Consider the following 23,688-nt stretch of genomic DNA (forward strand, 5'->3'; position numbering starts at 1 on the left):
CACTTAGTAATACTTGTTGTATAGGCTAGCTACCTATCGATATATAATTGATTTAACACTATCTGGTAACGCAAAACGCTGAACGCAAAACGCTAAACGCAAAACGCTGAACGCAAACGCTAAACGCTTTATTTTATTTAAACTTGTGAACTCACCAACCTTGTGTTGACACTTTTAGTATGTTATTCTCAGGTAGCCGAGGCGGGCGCGCGGTATAGGATCATGCATGGTTTTTGAACATTCTGATATGCAAACATGTTTTAACTATTATTACTTGGGTTTTTTAAGTCATCCTGCGTGACGCAACTTTTGTCTTTTAGTTTTTACGCTTCCGCACTTAATTTCATTTAAACGTTTTTATGGTTTGATTATAACTGATGATTCTGATCCTGTTAGTTCACACCCTCTGACGGTAAAACTCCGTTAGTGGAATTTGAGGGTGTGACACTTATTATCTGGATCAATTGGCACGCATTTATGTTGAGAAGATTGTTTGTCATCATGGGACCCCATTAGCCATTATCTCCAATAGAGATGGTCGTTTTACTTCTCGTTTTTGGAAGTCTCTTCAGTCAGCCTTGGGAACTCGTTTGGACCTCAGTACTGCCAATCATTCGTAATCTGATGGTCAGTCTGAGCACACGATTCAAACTCTAGAAGATATGCTTCGCTCTTGTGTCCTCGATTTTGGGGGCAATTGGATATTCATTTACCACTCATCGAGTTTTCGTATAATAATATCTTTCACTCTAGCATTGGTATGGTGTCTTTCGAAGCTCTTTATGGCCACAAATTTGGTTCTCCGATTTGTTGGAATGAAGTCGGAGAATCTCAAACTACCGGTCCTGTGTTAGTCCAAGACACGAGTGATCGTATTGCTCAAATCCGTAATTTACATGTTGCTCGTAGTCTTCAAAAGAGTTATGCGGATAAACAAAGGAAACCTCTAGAATTCAACGTTGGTGATCGTGTTCTTCTGAAGGTATCTCCGTGGAAAGGAGTGGTTAGATTTGGGAAGAAAGGAAAGTTATCTCCTCGTTTCGTTGGCCCTTTTGAAATCCTTGATCGTGTTGGTCATGTTGCTTATAAGCTTAAACTTCCTTCTGAACTCTTAAATGTTCACCCGGTGTTTCACGTATCGAATTTGAAGAAGTGTGTTGCCGAGGTTAATCTTCAAATACCTCTCGATGAAGTTCATATTGATGAGACCAAGCATTTCACTGAAAGACCCGTTGATATCATGGACCACAAAGATAAAGTCACTAAATGTAGTCGAATACCGTTAGTTAAAGTTCGTTGGGAATCAAAGCAAGGAGCTGAGTTTACTTGGGAACGTGAAGACCAAATGAAAGAGAAATATCCTCATTGTTCGCTACAGTTAATTCTCTAATTTCGGGACGAAATTCCCAAAAGTAGGGGACAGTAACATTTCCGGTTTTCCGTATTCGTATTTGTATTCGTTTTATCAGTTTACAAACATTATTCGGATCTTTATCCTTAATAATATGAAGCATTTATAAGTATGTAAGAGTTGTATTTTACATTTTATACCCCTCATGTTCTTAAAGTAGTTTAATCCTTAATTTAATTCCAAAATATTCAATAATTAACCACTTTACAAAGTACAAGGACTATTATTGCCAAAAATCAAAAGTGGTCCACATGGAACCCAGTGCGCCACGCGATAGCAGACACCCATGGTGGTCGCGCGCCGCTATGGCTGGTCTGCACAGATTTTGTTATTGTTGCACTTTCCTAGTTCGTTTTTGGCATGAAAATCGCTTATTTTTTGATTAAATCGAGTAAATTAAGCCCCAAGAAAAGTAATATAGCCTAAGTACATATCCATGTTCATTACCCCTTACCCAAGATTTTACTGATCATTATATTGATTTGATCATTAAAAACTTGTTCGGTTACTTAAACGAGCAAACTAACCAAATTGGTTTGTTTTTTACACATATTATATAAACAACACTTATATTATCTGCCACAAACTTTCCCTAAAATGTAATTAAGTATTCTCAGCTGTCACTCTCTTCTGGCCATCATCATCTTGCTCGTTTTTGCTTTATTGTTTGAAGATACAAGCTTTATTGGTTGACTTTGCTATTGTGTTGATTTTTTACTCCACTTTTCGGTTGAATCATTCACTTTCTGGGTAAGTTGTGAACTGTAAAATCATTCATACATATTCCCTAGTCAACAACCTTCAATAAATTTCGATGGTTGAAGGGTGTTACTGGTCAATTCGTTTAAAACCCGCTAAAGGGCAAAACAGTCAACAAGTTTGACTACATGTTTTCTCATGCTTTTGGTCAGAACCGACGTTCGGTATAGAAGACTTTTATTCTCGTAATGAAATTTTAAGGCTACTGACCAAAACCCGACTTCCGAATCCTTGTTCGGATTCTGGTCAGTACCGACTCGCTTAAATGTTTAATTTAACATAACCGGAGTTCTAAATATTCGTTTGGAATGATTCCAGCGGCAACGAGTTCGGTTTTACTCATATTTTCTTATCTCAAAGTTTCAATTTTAGTTGGGTTATCTCATTTGGCGCTTTAACGGACGATTTGCTTTTTGTCCCTTAAATTCATTCTTATTTTTATTCACTTGCCTATTATTTAATGTGAGTTTTATCATTCCCCTATTTTACTAAATTTTCACAAGTTTTGAAGACATATGTGTATTTATTCATATTTCATATTATCTATATATCTCAAACTAGCAAACGTGTAATTGTGTGTGATTGATCTAATATACTTGCTACATGCTAATTTGTTTATTTACCGCATTCGGAGAGATCCATCATATTCTCCTTTATAGTATGATCATACGACTGACCAACGCCCGCTCGCATGGCAACGGTCTATTGACTCATTATTTGCTCACGGTTTGATTTATTTACCGCAATTTATTACGTTTTGCTTATTTATTATATTATTATATCATTGCAAAACTGGTGATAATCTCACTCAACTTTATCTTGACAAACTCTATTGTCTTTTCTACGCATATGCAGGTTTTCGATTGACTTGAAGATTGTATGAAAAGTATAAATATTTGACAAATAATATACCTTATAGATTTGTTTAGATTGGATCTTGATTCTCTTGCAAATCCTAAGTGAGTTCTTCTTCGGGTGAATAGGAAATCAACTTCATAATTCTAGGTTTATGATGGAATGAGATGGAATGTTTGTGTGCATAGGAGGGTGTGTGTGTATGTGTGATTGTCTGATGATGATGAATGATGAAATGAGGATATTTAGGGTTTTAGGAAAGTTAGGACTTTAAATACTCTAAGCCCATAGGCTTTAGGACCATAATCATCCTTAAGTCCATGAACAACCCTAAGCTTATCCTATCATACTATTATTATTTAACGGAGTTAAGTAACGACACACGACTATTGATTAAATAAAACTTACTTTATTCTATTTAATAATCCTCAAAACGCGGACGTTACACGTCATGGATTGTAGTCATTTTTTACATCGAACACTCTAATCGTTTGTTTAATAAAATTTATATATGTATTACAATTCGTATCTCAAAAAGATTACATCAAATTGTTTCTATAGGCTATAAAATGAAAACTCCAAAATGCATCCTAGTGCATTGACTCCATATGTGTTTTCAATGCTTCAATTACCTGAGAATGCATGTATAAAAACGTCAACAAAAATTGTTGGTGAGTTTCATAGGTTTATTTAAAATCTAAAAATAAATGTGTTTCGTGGACAACGAGTCGAACGACATTATCTAAAGTAGATGATTCCTCATATAGTTACCATGAGCTCTATGATCAAATACATAGCAAAGTTTCTATGAGCTCCCTTCTTGATGTTCTGATGCAAAAACATCAATGTCAACTGTTGTATAAATATCACTCTCTAGAAAATCGTGTGAAGCAAAGTCGTGAGAAGAAAATGAAGTCGTATGAAGCAAAACAAATGGAGCATTCAAAGAAAAGAAGGAAGCGAAAGTTCAAGATCAAAGTATATTGGCGTAAAGAGATGAAGTTAGAAGATTTGAAGAGTAGAATACCCTATCTTTACATGTTAGTGGTTAAGGGGGTTAATGTTAGAATTAATCCCTCTCATGTAAAGTTTAGGGTTAGATATGTCAAAGTATTAAAGTATGTTTAGTTAGTATATTCCAATTATGTATTTTAGAAGGGTTAAAGTTGTAAAGTTGTTTATGGTAAAAATTGAATTGGTGTGATGTACCGATGCGTCATTTCCATGGTACGCCATGACATCTATAAATACTTGACATGATCAATGGAAATTAATAACCTTTTGCGAATTCAATTGTTATTCTCAATCTTCATCTCAATTTCGTATATTCTGGGAATCAATTGGCATCAGAGTCATGTTTGTTTTCAATTAAAATTACCATCTCATTGTCGATCATTAATAATCAATCCTTGAATCAGTTCTGGAATATCATTAGAAAGCGAGAGGGCTTTGATTTTAAAATTGATTGTGAGAAACAATCGGAAAATAGAATTTCAATCCTTGAATCACATAACTGTGATTGTTTTTGTGATTTGTTGCAGAAAACTTGGGTTTGAAAATGTCATCGACTACATATTGGATTTTCAAATTCAATTAGATTAGTAGTTAATTCATTTGTTGAAATTACAATTATCAACTGGAATCAAATTGATCAAGAAACAGCAATCGTTGTTTTAGTTCCGGCCAATTGGATGCAAAGAAAAAACAATCATATTAGTCTTTTATTATTCACAGATTCACAAAAATTGGTTTTTGTGTTCATAATTCAAAACATAAATGTCTGTGGTCTGTGTGTTTGTGTCTTTGGCTTTTTGTTGTGTATAGTGGGTAACTAAAATCAAATAACACACATACCATTGTGTTTGTTACTGTCCACTAGTGAACAAAGAAACCAAAAACTATCTGGTGTGTTATTATTCTTTTTCCATCTTTGTTCTGGACTATATTGCCCATAGTTAAAAGAATAAACTTTATTTTTGACAAATTGTACGAGACTGGATTATTTGAGTCCATTAAAATATTGATTTGCTTATAATATTAATAAAGATTTGTTAAGAAACCAAGTTATTTTTTGATAAAACAAGAATTGGGTCGTTGGTATCCATTTGTATATCAGTTTAGATCTTTAATAATACAAAGTTTGATTCTTAAGTTTCTTTTTACATATTGTATGAGATTGGATTAGTTGAGTCCAATAAAATATTAATTTGATTATAATATTAATAAATATTTGTTCTTTGTTTAAGAAACCAAGTTTTTATCTAACCAAGAATTGGGTTGTTGGTATCCATTTATATATTCAGTTTAGATCTTTAATAATACAAAGCTTGATTCTTAAGTTTCTTTTTGACATATTGTATGAGATTGGATTAGTTGAGTCCATTAAAATATTTGATTTGATTATAGTATTAATAAATATTTGTTCTTTGTTTAAGAAACCAAGTTTATTTATATAACCAAGAATTGGGTTGTTGGTATCAATTTGTATATTCAGTTTAGATCTTCAATAATACAAAGATTGATTCTTAAGTTTCTTTTTGACAACTTGTACGTGATTGGATTATTTGAGTTCATTAAAATATTGGTTTGATAATAATATTAATAAAGATTTGTTCTTTGTTTAAGAAAACAAGTTCCTTTTTTTTTTTTGATAAAACCAAGAATTGGGTCGTTGGTATCCATTTGTATATTTGGTTTAGATCTTTAATACAAAGATTGATTCTTTGTTTAAACAGAACCAAGTTTTTTGCAAACTTTTATTTCGGTTTTTACAAGTTTACAAGTTTATTGGAACCTTAAATTATACTTCGTGTATAATTATTATTCTTAAGTGATGACCATGTCGGAAAATCCAAAAGATAAGAATGCCCTTGTGACTTACAAAATGTCGGGATTATCTATTGCGAATTACCAATGCCCCATGTTAAAGTCTACAAAGTATATAACACGGGCAATTCGAATGAAAATCATATCATATGCAAATGGTCTCTTAGAAACGATAGAGTCCACTAGTGAAACAAATGTGGATGTCAGGAAAGACAAGTGTGCAATGGAATTTTTGTTTCAAACTTTATCAGAAGATCCACTTCTGCAAGTGACAAAATGTAAAACTGCAAGAGAAGTGTGGGCCGGGATACACTTAAAACAAGACATGTTGGTGCTACACAAGTGCAACAAGCATGGTTGCAAAGCATCAATTGTGAGTTTAATTAGTTGCAAATGAAACACGATGAGACCATCGATTCTTTCACAACGAGGCTAACAAATATTGTTAGCAAGTCAACTAGTTGTGGTGCAAAATTTGAGCAGCCGACATTAGTGAGAAAAATATTGACCTCTATGCCTGATAGATTCTTACAAATAATTGCTTCAATAGAGCAATTTATGGATCTAGACAAAGTATCTGTAGATGATATCATCGAGAGGCTTAAAACTTTTGAATAAAGGATTAAGTCTAAAAGAGAAATTGCGACAGATTATCAAGATAAACTCTTTTTCACGCAGCACGATAACAATAACCATGGTCGTGGCAAACATTTTGGAAATGGTGGACGAGGTAAATTCAACTCGTCATGAGGACGAGTGACGTGTGTGAATATATATATATATATACATATATATATATATACATATATATATATATACATATATATATATATATATATATATATATATATATAAAGACCACATAAATCAGGTTTTAAAAATAGGTTTTCACCTATAACTAAACCACACACGAAAAGCAAGTGTACCTATCGTTTGTAATAAAGTGTCGGTAAGAACCGAGTATCAATCCATGGACACAGTAATTTTCTAGTACTAAATCTTTGTACATGACTAACCAAAAAAGAAAGCTTAATTTGAACTACTTAAACTAACATGCAATAAACATAAAGCAAGTAAAACACAAGAACAATCAATCCAAAAGACTACCTATATATGAATCCACTCTACTAACATGATAAGATGGCAATGACATGGTAAAATTAACATCAAGAATCTAAAATAAATACTAGATTACAATCAAACAACCTAATACTAACAAATAATCAACATGGTGGACTTTCAATCAAGATATAAACATAGACCAACTTTTTTTGTCGAAACAACAGAGTCTCATAATCAAAGGAAAGCTTGCATCAATAAACATTCTAACTACCTAAAATTATACTAAACTAGCCAAACTTATGAAATCAATATCAGCTTATGAATATTTAACTAGCAAGTCATCACCAAGTCAAGAATCATAACAACACTCATCAATTTTCCAATATCAAGTGCTAGGTTCTATACTTGTCAACAATTTTACAACCAAGTTAATTTTTACTAGTCATTCATAACATAGAAATGTAAACTAATCAAGCATGAGCATTCAAAGTTTACAAACAAACACTTAAAACATAGTTTTCCAACATGAGTATCTAAGCATTTGTAAAACTAACAAGGCCATTCAACTCTATTAAGCATGAAAACCATCAATATCAACTCATAAGTTCAGCCATAATCTTGAGAGAATACCAATTTACTAAAATCTTGCATAGATAAACATCACGTTAATCTAACTATATATTAAATAAATACAATTTTTCCATTTGTCATTCAATTAGACCCTCCACATAGGCGCCAAGCGTACAAGTTTTCATTTTTACAATTTTTCCTTCATGAATGATAAATGAAAAATATGTTGCTGGTGGGAATTGAACTCATACCTTACTTTTAAAATGTTTATGGCTTACCAACTCAACTAGAATTAATTGATGTTAGTCTTCTCTTTTTCTTAATTGGTATAAATCACAACCTTCCATTTTATTACTTTTAAAATGCAAATACAAATTATTCTTACTAATCTATGTATTTTAGTAAATAATTTATATCTTATGAATCCATAAGATATTGTTAATATGCATATTATTGAATTTAACTTTTTATTTTATTTTTTAACAACCCATGTATCACACGGGCTATATCCTAGTAAGTTTCAATATTGTAACATCTGAATAATCCACCATGTCCCTTAGAACTGTTCTAACCTATCATCACCATCGGATGCAATTTATAGTGCACATTTTCCATCTTTTGATAAACTACGGCATGGTTTTGCTGTTCATCTAGCCGTAGCGTGTTTGATCTTGTTAGTTACCAACTAAATTACATTAAAATATCACATAAATCCATGTGAAACATATATCATGATCACTATCCCACAATTTGGTATCATCATAACCTTTTGCAACAGATAAAATCCATCATGTTGGAAAGCAACGATGTTGCGACTGAATGTTTTGTGATTGAATTTACAACAATAATACCGTCGACAATGGTGCTCGAGCAAAATACCATAGCTGGGAGAAAATGGAAAGATGTTATATACATATTAAATAAGTCAATCAAGAAGTTAGTTTTATATCTCTATTATTAATGGAAAGCCTATTTCTGTTAGTGAGAAACTAGAGTAACAGTAAAGGTTTGTTTTTTTATTTTTAAAACACCTTAACACAAAGGTTTCAGCATTTGTACAAAAAAATCTACCCCCCCCCCCCCCACCCCAACCAAGCTCCTTCTTTTTTTTTTCTTTTTTTTTTATTATTTACTTTCTTTAATTAACTCACATATTTAAGTAACTAGATTATTTAAGACCAATGATCTAATGGTCTAGTGGTATGGTGTTCATTATTTCAAATCTTTATAAATAAAAGGTCAAAGGATATTATGTGAGAATAATGTTGCTATTCAAAAATAAGTAAATAAACAAATAAATAAAACCATCATCTAAGACATATATTTGGGATTCTATATTTCACTTTCGTTTACTACGAGTATATATAGTGAATGCATTGAAACTGATAAATTTTAGAACTCTATTTCACAAATATGGTTAGAGTTGCTATTTTGTAAATAAAAGGTCAAGGGATTTTAAGTGGGAATAATGTTGCAATTGAAAAATAAATAAATAGATAAATAAATAAAACAGATCATCTAAGACATATTTTTTGGGATTCTATCTTTCACTTTTGTTTTCTTTTAGTAAGTACAATGAAACTGATAAATTTTTACAACTCTATATTGTTAACATAGTTAGAGTTGCTAATGTAATTTTCTAAGAGTTGTAATGCTTGCATTATGAATTATAAAAAACATATATAAAACATGCTACCTGTTACGAAACGCGAGTTAGCTGTTCCTTAGTTAAAAATAATAGTTAACTTACTAAGATTTGTCCCTATTTCTACCCCTTGATAAGAAAAAAAAAATTCGGATTCATCACAAAATAATAATTTATAAAAAAGTTGCTGAAGTATAGTATTAGATTATTATAAGATGAAGAAGAAAATAGTTTAATTAGCTGGTTGATTTTTATAAGAATTATGGAGGTAGATGGTGAATAAGAAACGAAAGGGTACACATGAACATTGGTTATAGAGTAAACATGTCATTTGTCTAATTTATAAGAAGATCGATGGTGAATAAAGAATTAGGACGTGGTCACATTTTGTCTAGTTATTCACATAGCTCGTGTTGTTCTTGTTTGCGGTTCTAGAAATAGCGCTGATGTCAAAGCACTAAGAGTTAAGGAGCAACGCTAGGAAACAAACGAGAGTTAAGGAGCAACGCTAGGAAACAAACGAGACCTGATGATGGTGGTGTACAACGCAGCGGCAGCGACGGTTCGCGGACTGCGACGCGGCGGTGGCGGACAGCAGCGACGGCGGAAGGCTGCGGTGGCTGTGGCTGGTGGGCGGCGGTTTGCAAAGCAGCGGCGGCGGCTGTGAGGCCGGCGACGGTGGTGTGTAGTAGAGAGAGAGATGGATTGCTTGTGGCGGCTAGGGTTAGGATTATAATGATAGGTTAACTAGTTTACAAGCTAATACGGGCCACCAAGCCCATCTCTTGTTTCCAAAAGCCCGTTCTATAATATCTCGTTAATTTATGTCATACCTGGTTAACTAACTTAAGGGGGTTTCACGCTCGTTATTCACGGTGTAACTCTAACGGGTCAAAACTCGGTCAGCTACGTTGACTTTACTAAACCGATCCATAAAATCCAGCAGTCTCCCATTTGGACGCTTTCTGGTTAAGTTCCTCAACGCTGCCAGCCAGCGGTACTCTAGCTACACATGGCTGCCCCCAACAAGTTATGACATTTTAAAGTCATTAACCAAAACATTTTGGAATACACTATTGCAAAGATAATGAGCTTACAGTAATTGTCGTCATTTATCCTTTCCGTATAAGACATCAATTGAACAACAAAAAAGGAATCATTTTCAATCTCATATGACGTTCAATCATTATTGTTCTCGATCTAGAATCAAAGTGGTCCAATCAAACACACAGTAAGTTTGGGTGAGGCCTCACACCTCACCAGTTTGAATCAACGAGAGCGCCAAGATGTCTAACTGTTACATATTATGTAAGAGTACATAATCCCATCTTGATTACCTACAACTCCCATTGAACTTCAGATTATTCCCAACCAATGCTTTTATAGCTGGCAGTTATGCGACAGCGGTTGACACTGATCAAAGAATAGCCTTCAGTAAACGAAAGTTCCAATATGTATCTCAGGTCTAAGGATACTAAATGAGTATACTAATATCAAAACATCTTATGACTAAGATCCATGAAGACGATTTGATGCGAGTTACATCCAACGTCATTCATAATGAGGTTTGTGAGTTTGGAAGTCAACTCCTTGAGTCCAAAGTCAAAATAGTCTTAATTCAGAGTCGTTCCCACAAGTCTGACTGATTACGGATAATTTAGAATACAATATTCATGGATTAAACGTATTAAAACCGAACACAATTATATTATTCAACATTTGCATTTAACTATTAAATCAAAAGAGAACTCAAAAGTATAACTGTTTAAATATTCACACATCCAAATACTAAATCAAAACAAACTACTAGCTAATAATCTAAGACCGATAGCATCTCTGTGATGATCATACTTGTCCTGAGTCATCGGTTTAGTAAACGGGTCAGCTAGGTTTTGATCTGTGTCTACTTTGCTTATTATAATGTCTCCTCGTTCCAGTAATTCCGGTGTGTAGTGAAACTTACTTAGAATGTGCTTAGCCCTGTGATGAGATCTGAGCTATTTGTCTTGAGCAATGGCTCCTGTGCTATTACATGTTACGTCGATCGGTTTCCGAAAACTTGGAACCAGATCGAGGTGGGCTATGAATTTCTTCATCCAAGCTGATTGTGAGCAAGAAACATCTCGGTCATTCTGGAAGCTAGCATTAGTGTAATACCTTACAGTGAGCCCTTCTTCCACTCCTCCAAAACCACATGGTTGCAAGTTGCAAGGGTATAATGGTCTTTACATAGAAAAACAAACTTTAGGTTCACAGCGGGCCGTGATTGCAAAAAAAAACGGACCACCATAGGGTCTATATTTGTGAAATGGCCACCACGGGGTTGAAATCTGCGTGTTGGGTTTCACCACAATGACCATAACTGCAATTAGGCAAATTAGATTTTAATAATCCAAACTTAATGCAGTTGGCTGATAATAATCTCAACTTAGAAAGTCATTGTCACCGGTCCCAACTTTTACACAATTTGTTTTCATTGAACCTCCATTTAAAAAAAAACAAACTTAACGACGCTAAATTTTTTCCAAAGTTCAAACTGATATTTTAGGGCTTTTGATCGGAATGAGGATACGAGTCGATTGATGTAAAACTTACCTCAAAACGGTGGTCCAAACGACTAAAGGATGCTTCAATTCCGGTGTTTAAACTTTTAATTAACAAAAATCAAGCTGTTTGGAGCATCGTTTCGAGTTAAGTTTTACATCAATCGATTCGTATTCTCATTCCGATCAAAAGCCCTAAAATATCAATTTGAAATTTGGAAAAACTTAATGTTAAGTTTTTTTTAACGGATGTCCAATAAAAACAAGGGCATTTACATATATCCCCTTGCTAAGTTACCTTATTACATATTTACCCATCCCATAAAAATCAATTGCATATTTCCCCTCCTTAAACCACACATATTACATATCTCCCCATTTCATTAAAATTAACCAATTAAATGACTATTATACCCTTAATGACATAATTAAATAAGTATTTACATATATCCACTTCCTTAAAACATCAATTACATATCTCGTCAAGTTCAATCCAAACCGAGTCGATATAAAGACGAACATATCGAACACTAATAAACCAATTGGTATCGAATTTTTTAATCAATAGTCAATATAAAAGAGTTTTGGACTTAAATTTTTTTACCAACAAAAACAACTCAAATATAATAAAAAAGTGTAAATGAGACGGCGGGATTCAGAGAGAAAAAGTGGTGGTAGTCATTTATGGCGGTGATGAGATGGCCAGAAACTTGCCGGAAAAATCGAGCTTGCTGGAAGTAGGTTGGAGAAGTTGATTTGATAATGTGGGTTTAACTCTATAATTACTAATATAACTTTTTTTAATTAATTTATTAATGGTAAGAGATATGGGTAACTTGGTAATTTGATATGAAAAGGGGAAATATGTAATTGCTTGTTTATGTATGGGGAAATATGTAATTAAGGGTGTTAAGTAAGGGGGAAATATATAAAAATCTCTAAAAACAAAGTGTGAAAGTTAGGACCGGTGACAGCTACTTTCTAAGTTAGGATCATTAACGACCACCTGCGTTAAGTTGGATTATTAAAATCCAATACGCCCTACAACTAACATTTAGTTAAATTTTATATGAATATTTAATTAGTTTGTATTTCTTTTTAGGGAAAACACTATAGAATAGTAATCTAGTTTTAAGTTTGTTTCAATTATGTCACTCATATTTTGTTTTCTCCCAATCAAATCACTCAACTTACAGTTTGTCTCAATTAGATCACTTAAATTTCAACTTGTGTTGTAAAATGAGAGGAAAAACTACTATATCATCGTAAATGACACATTTACTGATAAAAAGTAAAAAAAATGTTGGTTTTAATAATGTTTAAGTTATTTATAAACATATAATATGAAGGTAAAAAACATAGTATTAGAACATTTATTGAAAGTCGAGTGAACTAGTTGAGCTAGAATTAAAATTTTAATGAACAAATTGAAACATATTTAAAAATTAAAAGTTGTCCCTTTTACACGAAACGAAATACAAGTTAATACTTGCGGCTCATACACACACCAACGGCAGTTGGTTATCTTTTAAAATGTCAACCACCGGCGGAACCACCACCAGTGCCGCCGCCGCTCGCCGGCGGGGAATCACCGACAGAGGCGCCGAACGTTTGGCTCTCATCACCGGCCGTGTTCAGTCCTTATCCCCTCCGAACTCCGATCAACCAATTGTCACCGGTATGTATTTGTTTGAGCCCCTAATTAATACTATACATAATAGTGTTTTACCAATACCCGGGTTTCAGGGCTCGGGTTTTACCGACACCATGGTTTCAAGGTTTGGGTTTTACCGAGACCCAGGTTTCGAATCTGTTAGATCTCTGATTCATTGATGATGTATTAGCATTTTGTGATATGTGGATTTAGCCGGTTGATTGATACATGATTGATTGTTGATGCAACTGTATATCGTGTGCAAACGAGCCGAGCCTGAGCCTCAAACAGGGCTTGCTTAGTTATCTAGCCCAGGCTCGAGCCTTGTGTAGGAAGCTGGTTTAGGCTCGTCGAGCCTGACGAGCTTAGTGTATTTATAAATTTTAGATCTTTTGGACTTTTATGTATTAATTTAACACTGCACAGTTGAGCTTGAGCCGGGCTTAGGCTCATATAAGGTTTTACTCAAAATATATAAAAGTAATTAAAAACATATATAAACTAATTAATAAATAATAAACGAGCAGAACCCGAGCTTCAAACGAGCCAAGCTCAAGCCTTGTCGAGCTCGGCTCGGCTCGGCCTTAAAATATGATGGAAAATGATTAGTCAATTTAGTTGTGTATCTGTGATATGTAAGAAGCAGTTGAATACTCATATAAAAGAGATTTAACACAATAGTAATCAAGTTATTAACTCCAAAGAATTACAGAATGATTAGAGGAAGACTTGAAGAGAAACTAAAACCTTATCATATTATACCAACAGGTTATGCTTAAGTTCATTTGAACGTGTATAATTCATGCTTTTTGACCGACTTTTGCAGATGAAAACAAAGATCTCCTTTTGAACACAGAAACTGTTGGTAATGATGTGGCGAGTGATGTACGATCAGTGATCGACAACTCAGCAACAATAACCGAAACCTCTGCACAATCATATTCCAAACCCGAACCTTTAGCAGAACAAACGCCACTAATCTCTACTTCAACCGAATCAAAAAAGCCCGAATCACAAGCCCGTCATCATAAAACTTTCAGCCCTAAACAGTTACAACCCGCCATAACAGCTTCAGAAAACATCAGAGTCATCTGTTCTATTACAGTTGCAGTGTTGGTTATGTTGGCAGATGCAGGATTTCCTGTTGTAGGCAGTGATGCTATAAAGAAAGTCATACTTTTCAGGCCGCTTTTGCTACTTTTAGTGACGAATGTGACGATTGTGGCTGCATATTCTCTCTTGCAAAAAGTCAAGCACAGGTCAACGGGTCACGCTTGTAATGCTGATCCTATAGGTATGGCTTTGGAGTGGGCTTTGTTGATGAAAACGGGCTCGAGTGCTTTGTTCATGGACTGCAGCGTTTACTCGGTAGTGGTTATTTGTGGCATGGGATTATTGCAGTTATTTGGGTGGTAGAATCTATGTTTTTCTTTGATCATCTAGTCATTGCGTCGTAGTTTTGAACTTTGAATGCTTCCTGTATGTGTAGACATGCAACTAGTTAATCATGATTACGAGAAAGAAAGTTGTGTATTAGCCCTCTCTCTGTTTTTTTTTTTAAAGGGTGTGATGATATTTGTTAAGAGGTTGTAAACTTGGCCTTCCTGGTAGAGGTTTGGTTACAGGTCAAATTGAAATGTTTACCTGATCAAGAGTTCAAGTACGGGCTAAATTGGCACGTTTATCTAGGGGCGTCAATCGTGTCGGGTTGGCAGGTCGAATTTTACAAGTCGGACATGACATTTTTATTTGTGTAAAAAGCTTCACCCTAATCTACATACACTTGAAATCATGTAACTTGAAAACTTCATGTTCAACCCAAATTTCTAAACAGGTTTAGAGGTGCACAGTGGAACCAGTTAACCGAACCGATTTGGAACTTGATCATGTAGAAACCGGATTGCAATCGGAAAAATAACCAGTGGGTGGGGGTCCGGCTTGTATTAGTATTGGAAAAGGAATCGGCAGTTTAAGAACCGAGAGCTAGAAACCAGTTTAAACTGGCTCGGGGTAATACTCCAAGTGGCGAGCCAGTTTAAACAGAAAATAACACTATTACCGGATTGGTGAGCAATAGTCAGGTCGTAAACGTGCTAATTGGGTGGGTTGGTTGTAAAAATGTGTTACTAACAGTATAAATGGATTAGTGGGTCAACTTGTTTGACTAAACAAGTTAGCGGGTCAACCTTTTCATTAAACGAGTTAAACAGCACGGATCATCTATTAATGATACGAGGTCACCTCAATAAGTAGAAATCTCAAGATTGAATTCAGGTTAAAAGTTCTCATAAACAACTTTTGAGAGTTACATTTTTCACCCTATTTTCTTAACTGCTACTAATACAAAAGCTTATTACAAAGCTGATTCAACAAATTCATAAACACAACTCAACTCAAAATACCGAGTCAACCCCAACCCGATATCATAACTCACCGAGTCACACTCAATTCAAACATCTTTTCATGAATTAGCAACGAGTTCCTCATGATGATTCGCTTCAACATCTTCACCCCCCTCAATTTCCTCAACCTTTCGACTCCAACCATACGCTGCCCTTCTCACATCTCTACGGGCCGCACGCTGTTCAATTCTCATTTCTTTAAATTGTTCTGCAAGATTGTTTTCTTCCTCTTGTGGGAACAAAACAACTTCCATGTTTCCAAGCTCTTGATACATTTTCTCTATTTTTGATTTCCATAAAAGTCCCATTTCAGTGTCCATTTTCTTGTACCGTGTTTTTAGTAGATACTCATCAATCCCGCCTGCTTTGTCTATACAGCGAAGTGCGTGTGTTGTTACTTTTATGCGAATGTGGCGGTCGAGAATGTAACTGAAAAGACGTTTTTCTTGTACGTTGGGCTTCCAGTTTCTTCTAGTCCTGTTTAATTACAAATATTACCCATGTTAAATATTTTATTGTACACATGGATTGGCATGCCAGGAATGCTTTAAACTTTTATTGGCATGCCAGCAATTTAAAAAACGAGTACACGTGGACTGCCAGGACCAGGTCATTAGAGAAACTGGTTCAACAAGTTACCTGGTAACCCTGGCATAATTTTACAAGCTTGAGTGACTAACAAATAGCATAATTTTTACGAACTTCAATGACTAAATGGTACGAAATATTGTACTCGACTACTCGTAGTCTCGTACTAAAATAGAGCACTATAACTATGAAAAAATAATAAAAATAAAATAAAAACAGTTGCTTATAAGAGTGAATAAGCAAAAATAAAAAATATATATATATATATTTTCCAATTAGCTGATTCAGATAAATAAGTTTTTGTAAGTGATGGATTTTACTTTATCTACTATGTAATGAATATTTATGATTATAATGTTTTGAAAGAGTATATATGAATGTTTTAGAATGATAAATTTAAAAATAATCCTTCATTTGTAGATGGTTGTCTTCAAATAAACAAGATACAGGGAGTAATGGATTACATATATCTGTTTACAGAACCTAAATCTAATTAGTGAACAACAAAGCAACAAAATAACTGCACTATGCTTTGCAGCATAAACTAAGGCTAGATTCATAAAGTTTTTGCAATAAATAAAAAAAAGGTCATACTCACATATGACTTCTCAATCAAGAATGAAACATACAAACCAGTCTTAAATACGTCACAAGATGGATTAAGACTAAAACAGCCTTTTCGATTTTTGTATAATAATCTTTGTTTTGTTAATATAGTCATTTCCAGTTGTTTAAACACACACAATCATCATGTTCTTTGCTCTATAGCAAAGTAACAATTAAAAAGAAAAAAAGAATACAATATCAGATAAGCTCATAAACATATGCCAATCTACATAATCAGCATGTTAAGAAGCACACATGCTACATTTTACCAGTAAAAGATTTTTACTTTAATGCTCACTATTAACAAAAAAATGAAATACAAATTTTGTTCCAAATAACATGAAAATCATCATCTTTAAATCCAATTTTAAACAAGTTTTTATTTTTTTTAAGTAAATATATATCGGGGAAAGTTAACGTACAATCAAAATTAGCGTGCTAGTGTAATTACTTGATTCTCACAGTTAGCACGTTAATTTAATTTGTATTTGATCCAAACTCCTATATATATTCATTAATACTAAACAAATTGGTCAATCACAATGCAGAAGCTTTTGAATAGCAAAACCGATCATACTGAAAACAAAATATTAAAATTAATGAACAAGAGAGTAAATGTACTAACTTGTTTCCACCTTTCTCACTAACTTGATTCCCAAACTGAATATGCCGGCCGGCGTAAATCCCACGGTGAGCTCTACCCATCACCACCTTACTCTCCGGCAAACTCTTCTTCAACGACTCCTTCACTCCGGCATCCATATTCTTCTCGCCGCCGATCTTCTTCATCAGTTCCTTCGATCTGAACGCCATTGGGTTCGATTCAGAGGTTCAATTTGATTGCAACATTTGGGGATTAGGGTTTTGTTGGATGTAACCAGTTTTACTAGTTGTGTTAATAATAATAAAAGTGCATAATGGGTCCTTGTTTTAAGTGGTTGTGTACACATTATGCACTTTAAGTTTTTAAGTAGTTCTTTGGTCATCGGTTAATCTATAACCAACCAACCGGTTTTTGGTTAATAGGCTCGGTTTATTCGGTTAAGTTGCCAGCTTTTTGTTTGGTTAATTACAATTAATAACCAAAACTAGAATCCGGCTACAGTTTTTGCTTAAATGAAGTTAAGTCATATAAATACATGAAATGTGAGCACAAAAACATGAAATAAATGAAAATCCGAATGGTTAGATTAATGTTTTTCTGTAAAAGGTCTGCGGTGATCGAAATCCGATGCTTAAAATCCAGAGAAGAAATACGGAGAAATACGAAACTCCGGTGATCGAAATCCGACGTCGAAACAGATTGTCGACGGAACGAAAACAGAGTATGCCATAAACAAAGAAAAAAATCATCCAATTTCAAAAGAGATTGAATGAAATGAACGGAATCGATCAAGGAAAAATCAATTCCCGAACAAATACAAGAACGATCAAAGAAAATGATCAAGATTAAAAAACAAACAAACAACAGACAGAGAGAAAACCGGCGAAACAAGAGAAACCGGTTGAAACAAATAGCAGGATTTAAAACTCTGCTCTTATACCATGTAGTCGTTGAAGAACAATGACACAGAAAGAAAAAAAAATAGGAAAGGAAAATCTTATTTCATCAGAATGAAAATTACAAAAAACAAGAAGCAAGAAAACGATATATATAGCATAACATTGCGACATATATGTGACAGCGTATCACATATACGACGCATATGTTATACGGCGTATAAACATATACTCTATTGGCATATACGCTAATCTTCACAATTGCATGCTCGTGCATGATACATTAAAGAATGGTACTACATTATAAACAATGACGGACCCAGGATTTTTTGCCAATGGGGTCCCATATTTTCGGTGTTCAAATTTTTTGGGTCGGTCGTTGTTCGGGTTAGGTCGAGGCGAAGAACATAATAAAAACCGATATCATAATAAAACTTTCTTTTCAATCATCACCACCTAAACGGGTCAAAATAGGTCGGGTTGACACATAAACACTTTTTTTCCGTTTCTTTCAAATTATCAACTTTATGCTCCTTTCGACCGATCACTTTGTTTAACTATTTTCTTATTAACGCGTTTGAGATAGAACCTAGATCCATCCTTTTGTAAGTATGTGTCGAAAACTAGTGAAAAATAAAAATGGTATTTTAGAGGTGTTTGGATGTTTTCAAAGAAAACCATACATAAAGTTGAAAACAAAGATATGTATTTTAGAGGTGTTCGAATGTTTCCAAAGTTATTATTGCAGCATTAACAATCAAATGATTGGTTAACACTAAGGCTTGAACCATGACCTCTCAAAGATAAAACAAGGAACTTACCACCAGACCAAATCAACATTAATGGTATGGGTTCCAAGTATTAAATATTATGGGGTCCTAAAAAAATTAATATACCACTACTATTAAATTTTTAAAAAACATTGGTGTCCCGGAACCCCGATCCACACTATGTGGGTCCGCCCCTGACTATAAATACACAATCTTTGAACTTTAAAAAGGTTGTTCATAAAAAATAATGTGACCCACCGAACTTGGATATATGTCTGTCAACGAATAGTTCCCTACCAATATGGTTTAGTGGTAGGGAGGTTGGGTTTTTCAATAGAGGCTCAAGTTCAATTCCCACTTACAACACTTTTTTTTGGGGGGGGGGGGGGGGTTATCGGTGGCTCTATGAAGGAAGATTGAGATCTTTGTGATTTTCAGTTCGATCCTGAGGGCAACCGGGTTTTACCACCAATGGGCCTTCGGGCGGTGGGTTTTCCCCAGAATTGGAGATAACTTGGAGGCGCTTAAAGGCTCCGTAAGGCTGGGTTGGGCCAGCTAGCGGTGGTCTTTTGCCATTGGGTCACCCCGTACGGAATACCTAGGCATTATATGTTTGTTGGTCGTTAAAAAAAAATAGTTCCCTACCAAACTTGAATAGACGCAAATCAAAATTTCACTCCAAACGTAGAAACCTGAAGATTAATACTTCGAACACAAAATTTGTGTTTACCGTGTAAAAGTTTGGTTTACATTTTTGAAAACCAGGTTTCATCGTATACAATTTGGAGCAGTTTAGAAAACAGGGTTTCACCGTTTGGTTTACAATTTGGAACTGGTCACCAAAACTGAAGCCCGTGGAATCATTAAAAAGGTTATTTTAATATACAGTTTCTACAAAAAAATTAATTAAATTTCACATATAAGCATTGAACAACTATGCTACATATATATATAGCATTTCTAATTATTATACGTTTATATTTTCTAAATATAACCTACCTTTAATACACAAAAAGTAGAAAAGTTTCATATTTTTTGAACTACCAATTTACTGAACTTCTGAACAACTAAATGAACACGCTACCACACAAAATAAACCAGCCCATGCAGACAACCGCCAAAATCGAGCACCGGTCCAACTAACCAAACCAATTAACCCTGGGGCCGATTCGACATAATTTTTCCAAAATCTATACCGTTCAGCTCAAAATTTTCTCAAATTGACGGAACCTGTTAGGTTGTTAAAAACACATTCTCTATTTAATTTAAGATCAAACTTTTAAATCTTTCTTCGTTCTAATGCTACTACGTTTATTTTTTGTTATATTGTTGATGTTGTGTGGATCTTCATGGGCTATATTGTCTTAACGGGCTATCGAAAAATGCTCAAAGATGTTCCAGTCAAATCCTCGGCCCAACCCTCTTTTTACTCTCTTTTTTACAATACAACTCATTTGGGTCGGGATGCTTTTTAACACTCCTAACTAGAAGGTTTAAATCGATTTGTTAAGTCTGTTATTTATTTTGAACGGCTCCGTCTGTTATTTATTTACAAACTCTTGTATATTCTTTTTACTATTAATGTTGATCCTAGCTTTCAAAAATCAAATTCAAAATTCCGAGGCTTGATTTGAAGATTTTGAACTTCGGCTTCAGGCTCGATGAGAAGCTTGAGGATGGACCGAAAACTCAACAGATGCAAAAAGACTTTGAGGGCGCGTTCGTTTCACGGACTTTTTTAAAGGATTTGGAATGGAATGTTTAAGAATCTCTATCATGTGTTTGGATGGCTAATATGTATTAGAATTGGAATTGGTTTCGAGCTGATACGAGTTTTCGCACGAGACGGGTTGGGTTTCGGTTTCCTTTGTTTCTTTTTGGTCGGTTTTGGAGCACTAGACGGGTTGGGTTTCGGTTTCTTTTGTTTGTTTTTGGTCAGTTACGGATTCGTTTTCGGCCTTTTGTTTCGTTGTGGTCGGTTTTTTCAGTTTCATTTTTGTTCGGTTTCAATTTTTTTGTTTCGTTTTGATCGATTTTTTCGGTTTCCATCAATTCGGTTTAGTTTTGGTTTGTGTTTCGTTTTCGTCGACTTTCAGTTTCGGTTCATTTCTCGTTTTTTTAAGAACGAGGGCAAAGGCGAAAACGTTTTATTTTTTAACATTTTTCGGTTTTTATTTATATTTTGAGTTATAATTTTTATATTAATTTTTTTGAGGGGTTTTTATTGTTAATAAGAAAATCCTTTGTTTTCCATAACAATCCTTTAAAATAGGTGGGATTTTAAAATCTCATGAAACGTGGGATTTAATGGGATTTAGTTTTGATTTTCATTATTTCGTTTAATAAAACGAACATATCAATTCATGGGATTTAAATCTTATTCCTTAGAATTTCTTTCAAATTCTTGAAACGAACATAACCTGAAGATCTTATAAAAAGTTATCGTCTTTCTAGTTAATAGTAGTAATTGTTATTTGTTATGAGTTTGCTGCATTTTAATATTAAAGACATACAAGTAACGAATTAAGAAGACACACAATTTTATTTCTTATATTACAAACACAGACAAAGTACCTAAACAAACATAAGCAAAGTTAATTGCAACAAGTAGCATCAACATTCAACCTAAACAACATTCCTAAAGCACACACACACAATCAGTACTGAATCAAACACTAATAATTAATATGGAACCCAAAGAACATGGTCTTCAGGTTGGAAATGACAGAGTGGAACAGTTCCTGGAGCCACCTTAAGCACTTCAAATGCCAAATGTTTCGGGTTAATTTTCGAGGTATCCGTGTGACAGATCGCCACGGAATTCACCTTGGTTCCATCCTCACCCTCCAAAGAAACCGCATACGATCGGATATAAACGCTCACGTGACAAAAAAATACAGCATACGCGTAGCTTTGCATATGACAAACCACAACTTTGTTTTTTTCCGCGAGCTTTTTGACTGGCCCAATCTTGTACTTTTGTGACGGCGTAGTTTTTTTATTATTCACCTCGGTCGAAAGCGCTTTGATCCTTTTACCCAATTTCATAGTAGTCGAATCGATCATGGATTCTAACGAAGTCGCACAAAATATTTCCTCACCTTCACTAACATTGTCCTTACATATGTTAAGCACATGCCTTATAATTTCGGCTTCCTTTGAGTCGGGTTTAACCGAAAACTTGTTGTAGATTTCGGGAAGGTCATTTAATGAAAAGGGTATCGAATCGGAGATGTTTCGGGGTAGAAGTTCGGTTTTATGGGTGTTTTTCATGAAATGCAACTTCAGTTCTTCGCCTTGATACAAGTCGGTTTCCAAGAATAATAACTTCATGATGGGGTTATGTTTTTGCTGTTCCTTTGATCCTTGTCTCCAAGCCCAGTAAGATTGTAGGGGTTCATTATCTTTAACCTCATACTTGGAATATGGGTTGTAAGATTGTTTTAGCTTGATGTAAGTGTCCATGGAGACTTTTTCCTTTCCATCATCCCTGTAAATCAACATAATATTACTTTTATTATAAAAGGCTGATACAAAATTTAAGATATAGCAAAACAAAGGATGGTGAACCTTGAGTGTTTGATAAAAGATGACTAATAGCTTTTGGAATAGGACTGTTTGGTTACACAGATTTCCAGTACACTTCAGGACTGTTTAGTGCATGACTTCCCACAAGTACTGCTACCAGCTGATCAAAACCAAATCCCAAATTAATACAAGAAATAATTTAATTCCTCTCACAAAACACAAATTCTTTATTTTGTAACACATTATAATACATTCTTTATAATCCCAAGTCCAAATTAAATACCAAATCTTTTTTTTTCTCTTTGAACAGTAGTGTTTGGAACTACCCAATACCAAATATTCAATTCGTATGCCTCGTACGTATTATCTTGAAAATTAAAAATCACCTTGTATTAATTATTATGTTCATGATATAACTTTATATAATAAGAATGCATAATTAAAAACCAATGAGCCTGCAGCTACTAAACATTTTTTAATATTACTGACTTTCAGTTGGCATGTATTATTAATTATGGCTTCTCATATTCTTATATAAATGTCTATGTATTTAGGTTTATGTTGATATATATATATACTTACAGAAAGAAGTGTGTAAACGTGGAGAAGCATGAACTCCATAGAAGACATTTTTTGATGGTGTTTCAAGTGAGATTGATGAAGTAGTATTTATAAAGTGGAAAATAGACTTGATTAATAATTGAATTATTCAAGCATGCGCGCCCGTACGGTAAAGGTGAGGCTGGATTGCCAGAAGAAGACCACGTTAATTTTTTGTTAACGTTTTGTAATAATTACGTTACTTCTCGATTGTCTCTTTGTAAGGTAGGTGTGTATATATGTTAAAAGTAAAATGATATGTAATTGTATTTCTTGATATAACATTTCTTTAGATAAATATAAATATAAATCCTCCACCTGATTGGGTGGTAGTCTTTTCATTATTTACATGGTATCACGTTAGTAATT

The 23,688-nt window shown here is 34.2% G+C and overlaps 3 protein-coding genes and 1 pseudogene across 3 annotated transcripts; 2 read left to right on the forward strand and 2 right to left on the reverse strand.

The window, feature by feature from the left end:
- Positions 1 to 760: 760 nt before the first annotated feature.
- Positions 761 to 1,390, forward strand: LOC143567414 (uncharacterized). Its single transcript, XM_077053845.1, has one exon. The coding sequence runs from the start codon at positions 761 to 763 to the stop codon at positions 1,388 to 1,390; it is 630 nt and encodes a 209-aa protein (XP_076909960.1).
- An 11,814-nt stretch (positions 1,391 to 13,204) lies between these two features.
- LOC143567415 (uncharacterized) lies at positions 13,205 to 14,741 on the forward strand. The gene is made up of 2 exons (XM_077053846.1): positions 13,205 to 13,349; positions 14,152 to 14,741. Exons 1-2 carry the CDS (start codon positions 13,205 to 13,207, stop codon positions 14,739 to 14,741), a joined length of 735 nt encoding a protein of 244 aa, XP_076909961.1.
- Positions 14,742 to 15,654: 913 nt separating this feature from the next.
- LOC143567405 (large ribosomal subunit protein bL28m-like) lies at positions 15,655 to 17,734 on the reverse strand. Its single transcript, XM_077053840.1, has 2 exons — positions 17,547 to 17,734; positions 15,655 to 16,204 (listed from the first exon to the last, which is right to left on the reverse strand). Exons 1-2 carry the CDS (start codon positions 17,732 to 17,734, stop codon positions 15,787 to 15,789), a joined length of 606 nt encoding a protein of 201 aa, XP_076909955.1. The 3' UTR covers positions 15,655 to 15,786.
- Positions 17,735 to 21,840: 4,106 nt separating this feature from the next.
- LOC143567408 (BURP domain-containing protein 3 pseudogene) lies at positions 21,841 to 22,676 on the reverse strand (annotated as a pseudogene).
- Positions 22,677 to 23,688: the final 1,012 nt, after the last annotated feature.

This window comes from Bidens hawaiensis, unplaced genomic scaffold (assembly GCF_021521415.1).
Source record: "Bidens hawaiensis isolate Kalapana, Puna unplaced genomic scaffold, B.hawaiensis_p1.1 tig00023396_1, whole genome shotgun sequence".
NCBI lineage: Eukaryota > Viridiplantae > Streptophyta > Magnoliopsida > Asterales > Asteraceae > Bidens > Bidens hawaiensis.

What these genes read in the sequence shown, in the direction of transcription:
- LOC143567405 (XM_077053840.1), bottom strand. Translation starts at nt 17,734, where the DNA reads ATGGCGTTCAGATCGAAGGAACTGATGAAGAAGATCGGCGGCGAGAAG. An exon ending in AGTGAGAAAGGTGGAAACAA is followed by an intron (nt 16,205 to 17,546) that starts GTTAGTACATTT and finishes GTAATTAAACAG; the next exon opens with GACTAGAAGAAACTGGAAGC.
- LOC143567415 (XM_077053846.1), top strand. Translation starts at nt 13,205, where the DNA reads ATGTCAACCACCGGCGGAACCACCACCAGTGCCGCCGCCGCTCGCCGG. An exon ending in CGATCAACCAATTGTCACCG is followed by an intron (nt 13,350 to 14,151) that starts GTATGTATTTGT and finishes CGACTTTTGCAG; the next exon opens with ATGAAAACAAAGATCTCCTT.
- LOC143567414 (XM_077053845.1), top strand. Translation starts at nt 761, where the DNA reads ATGGTGTCTTTCGAAGCTCTTTATGGCCACAAATTTGGTTCTCCGATT.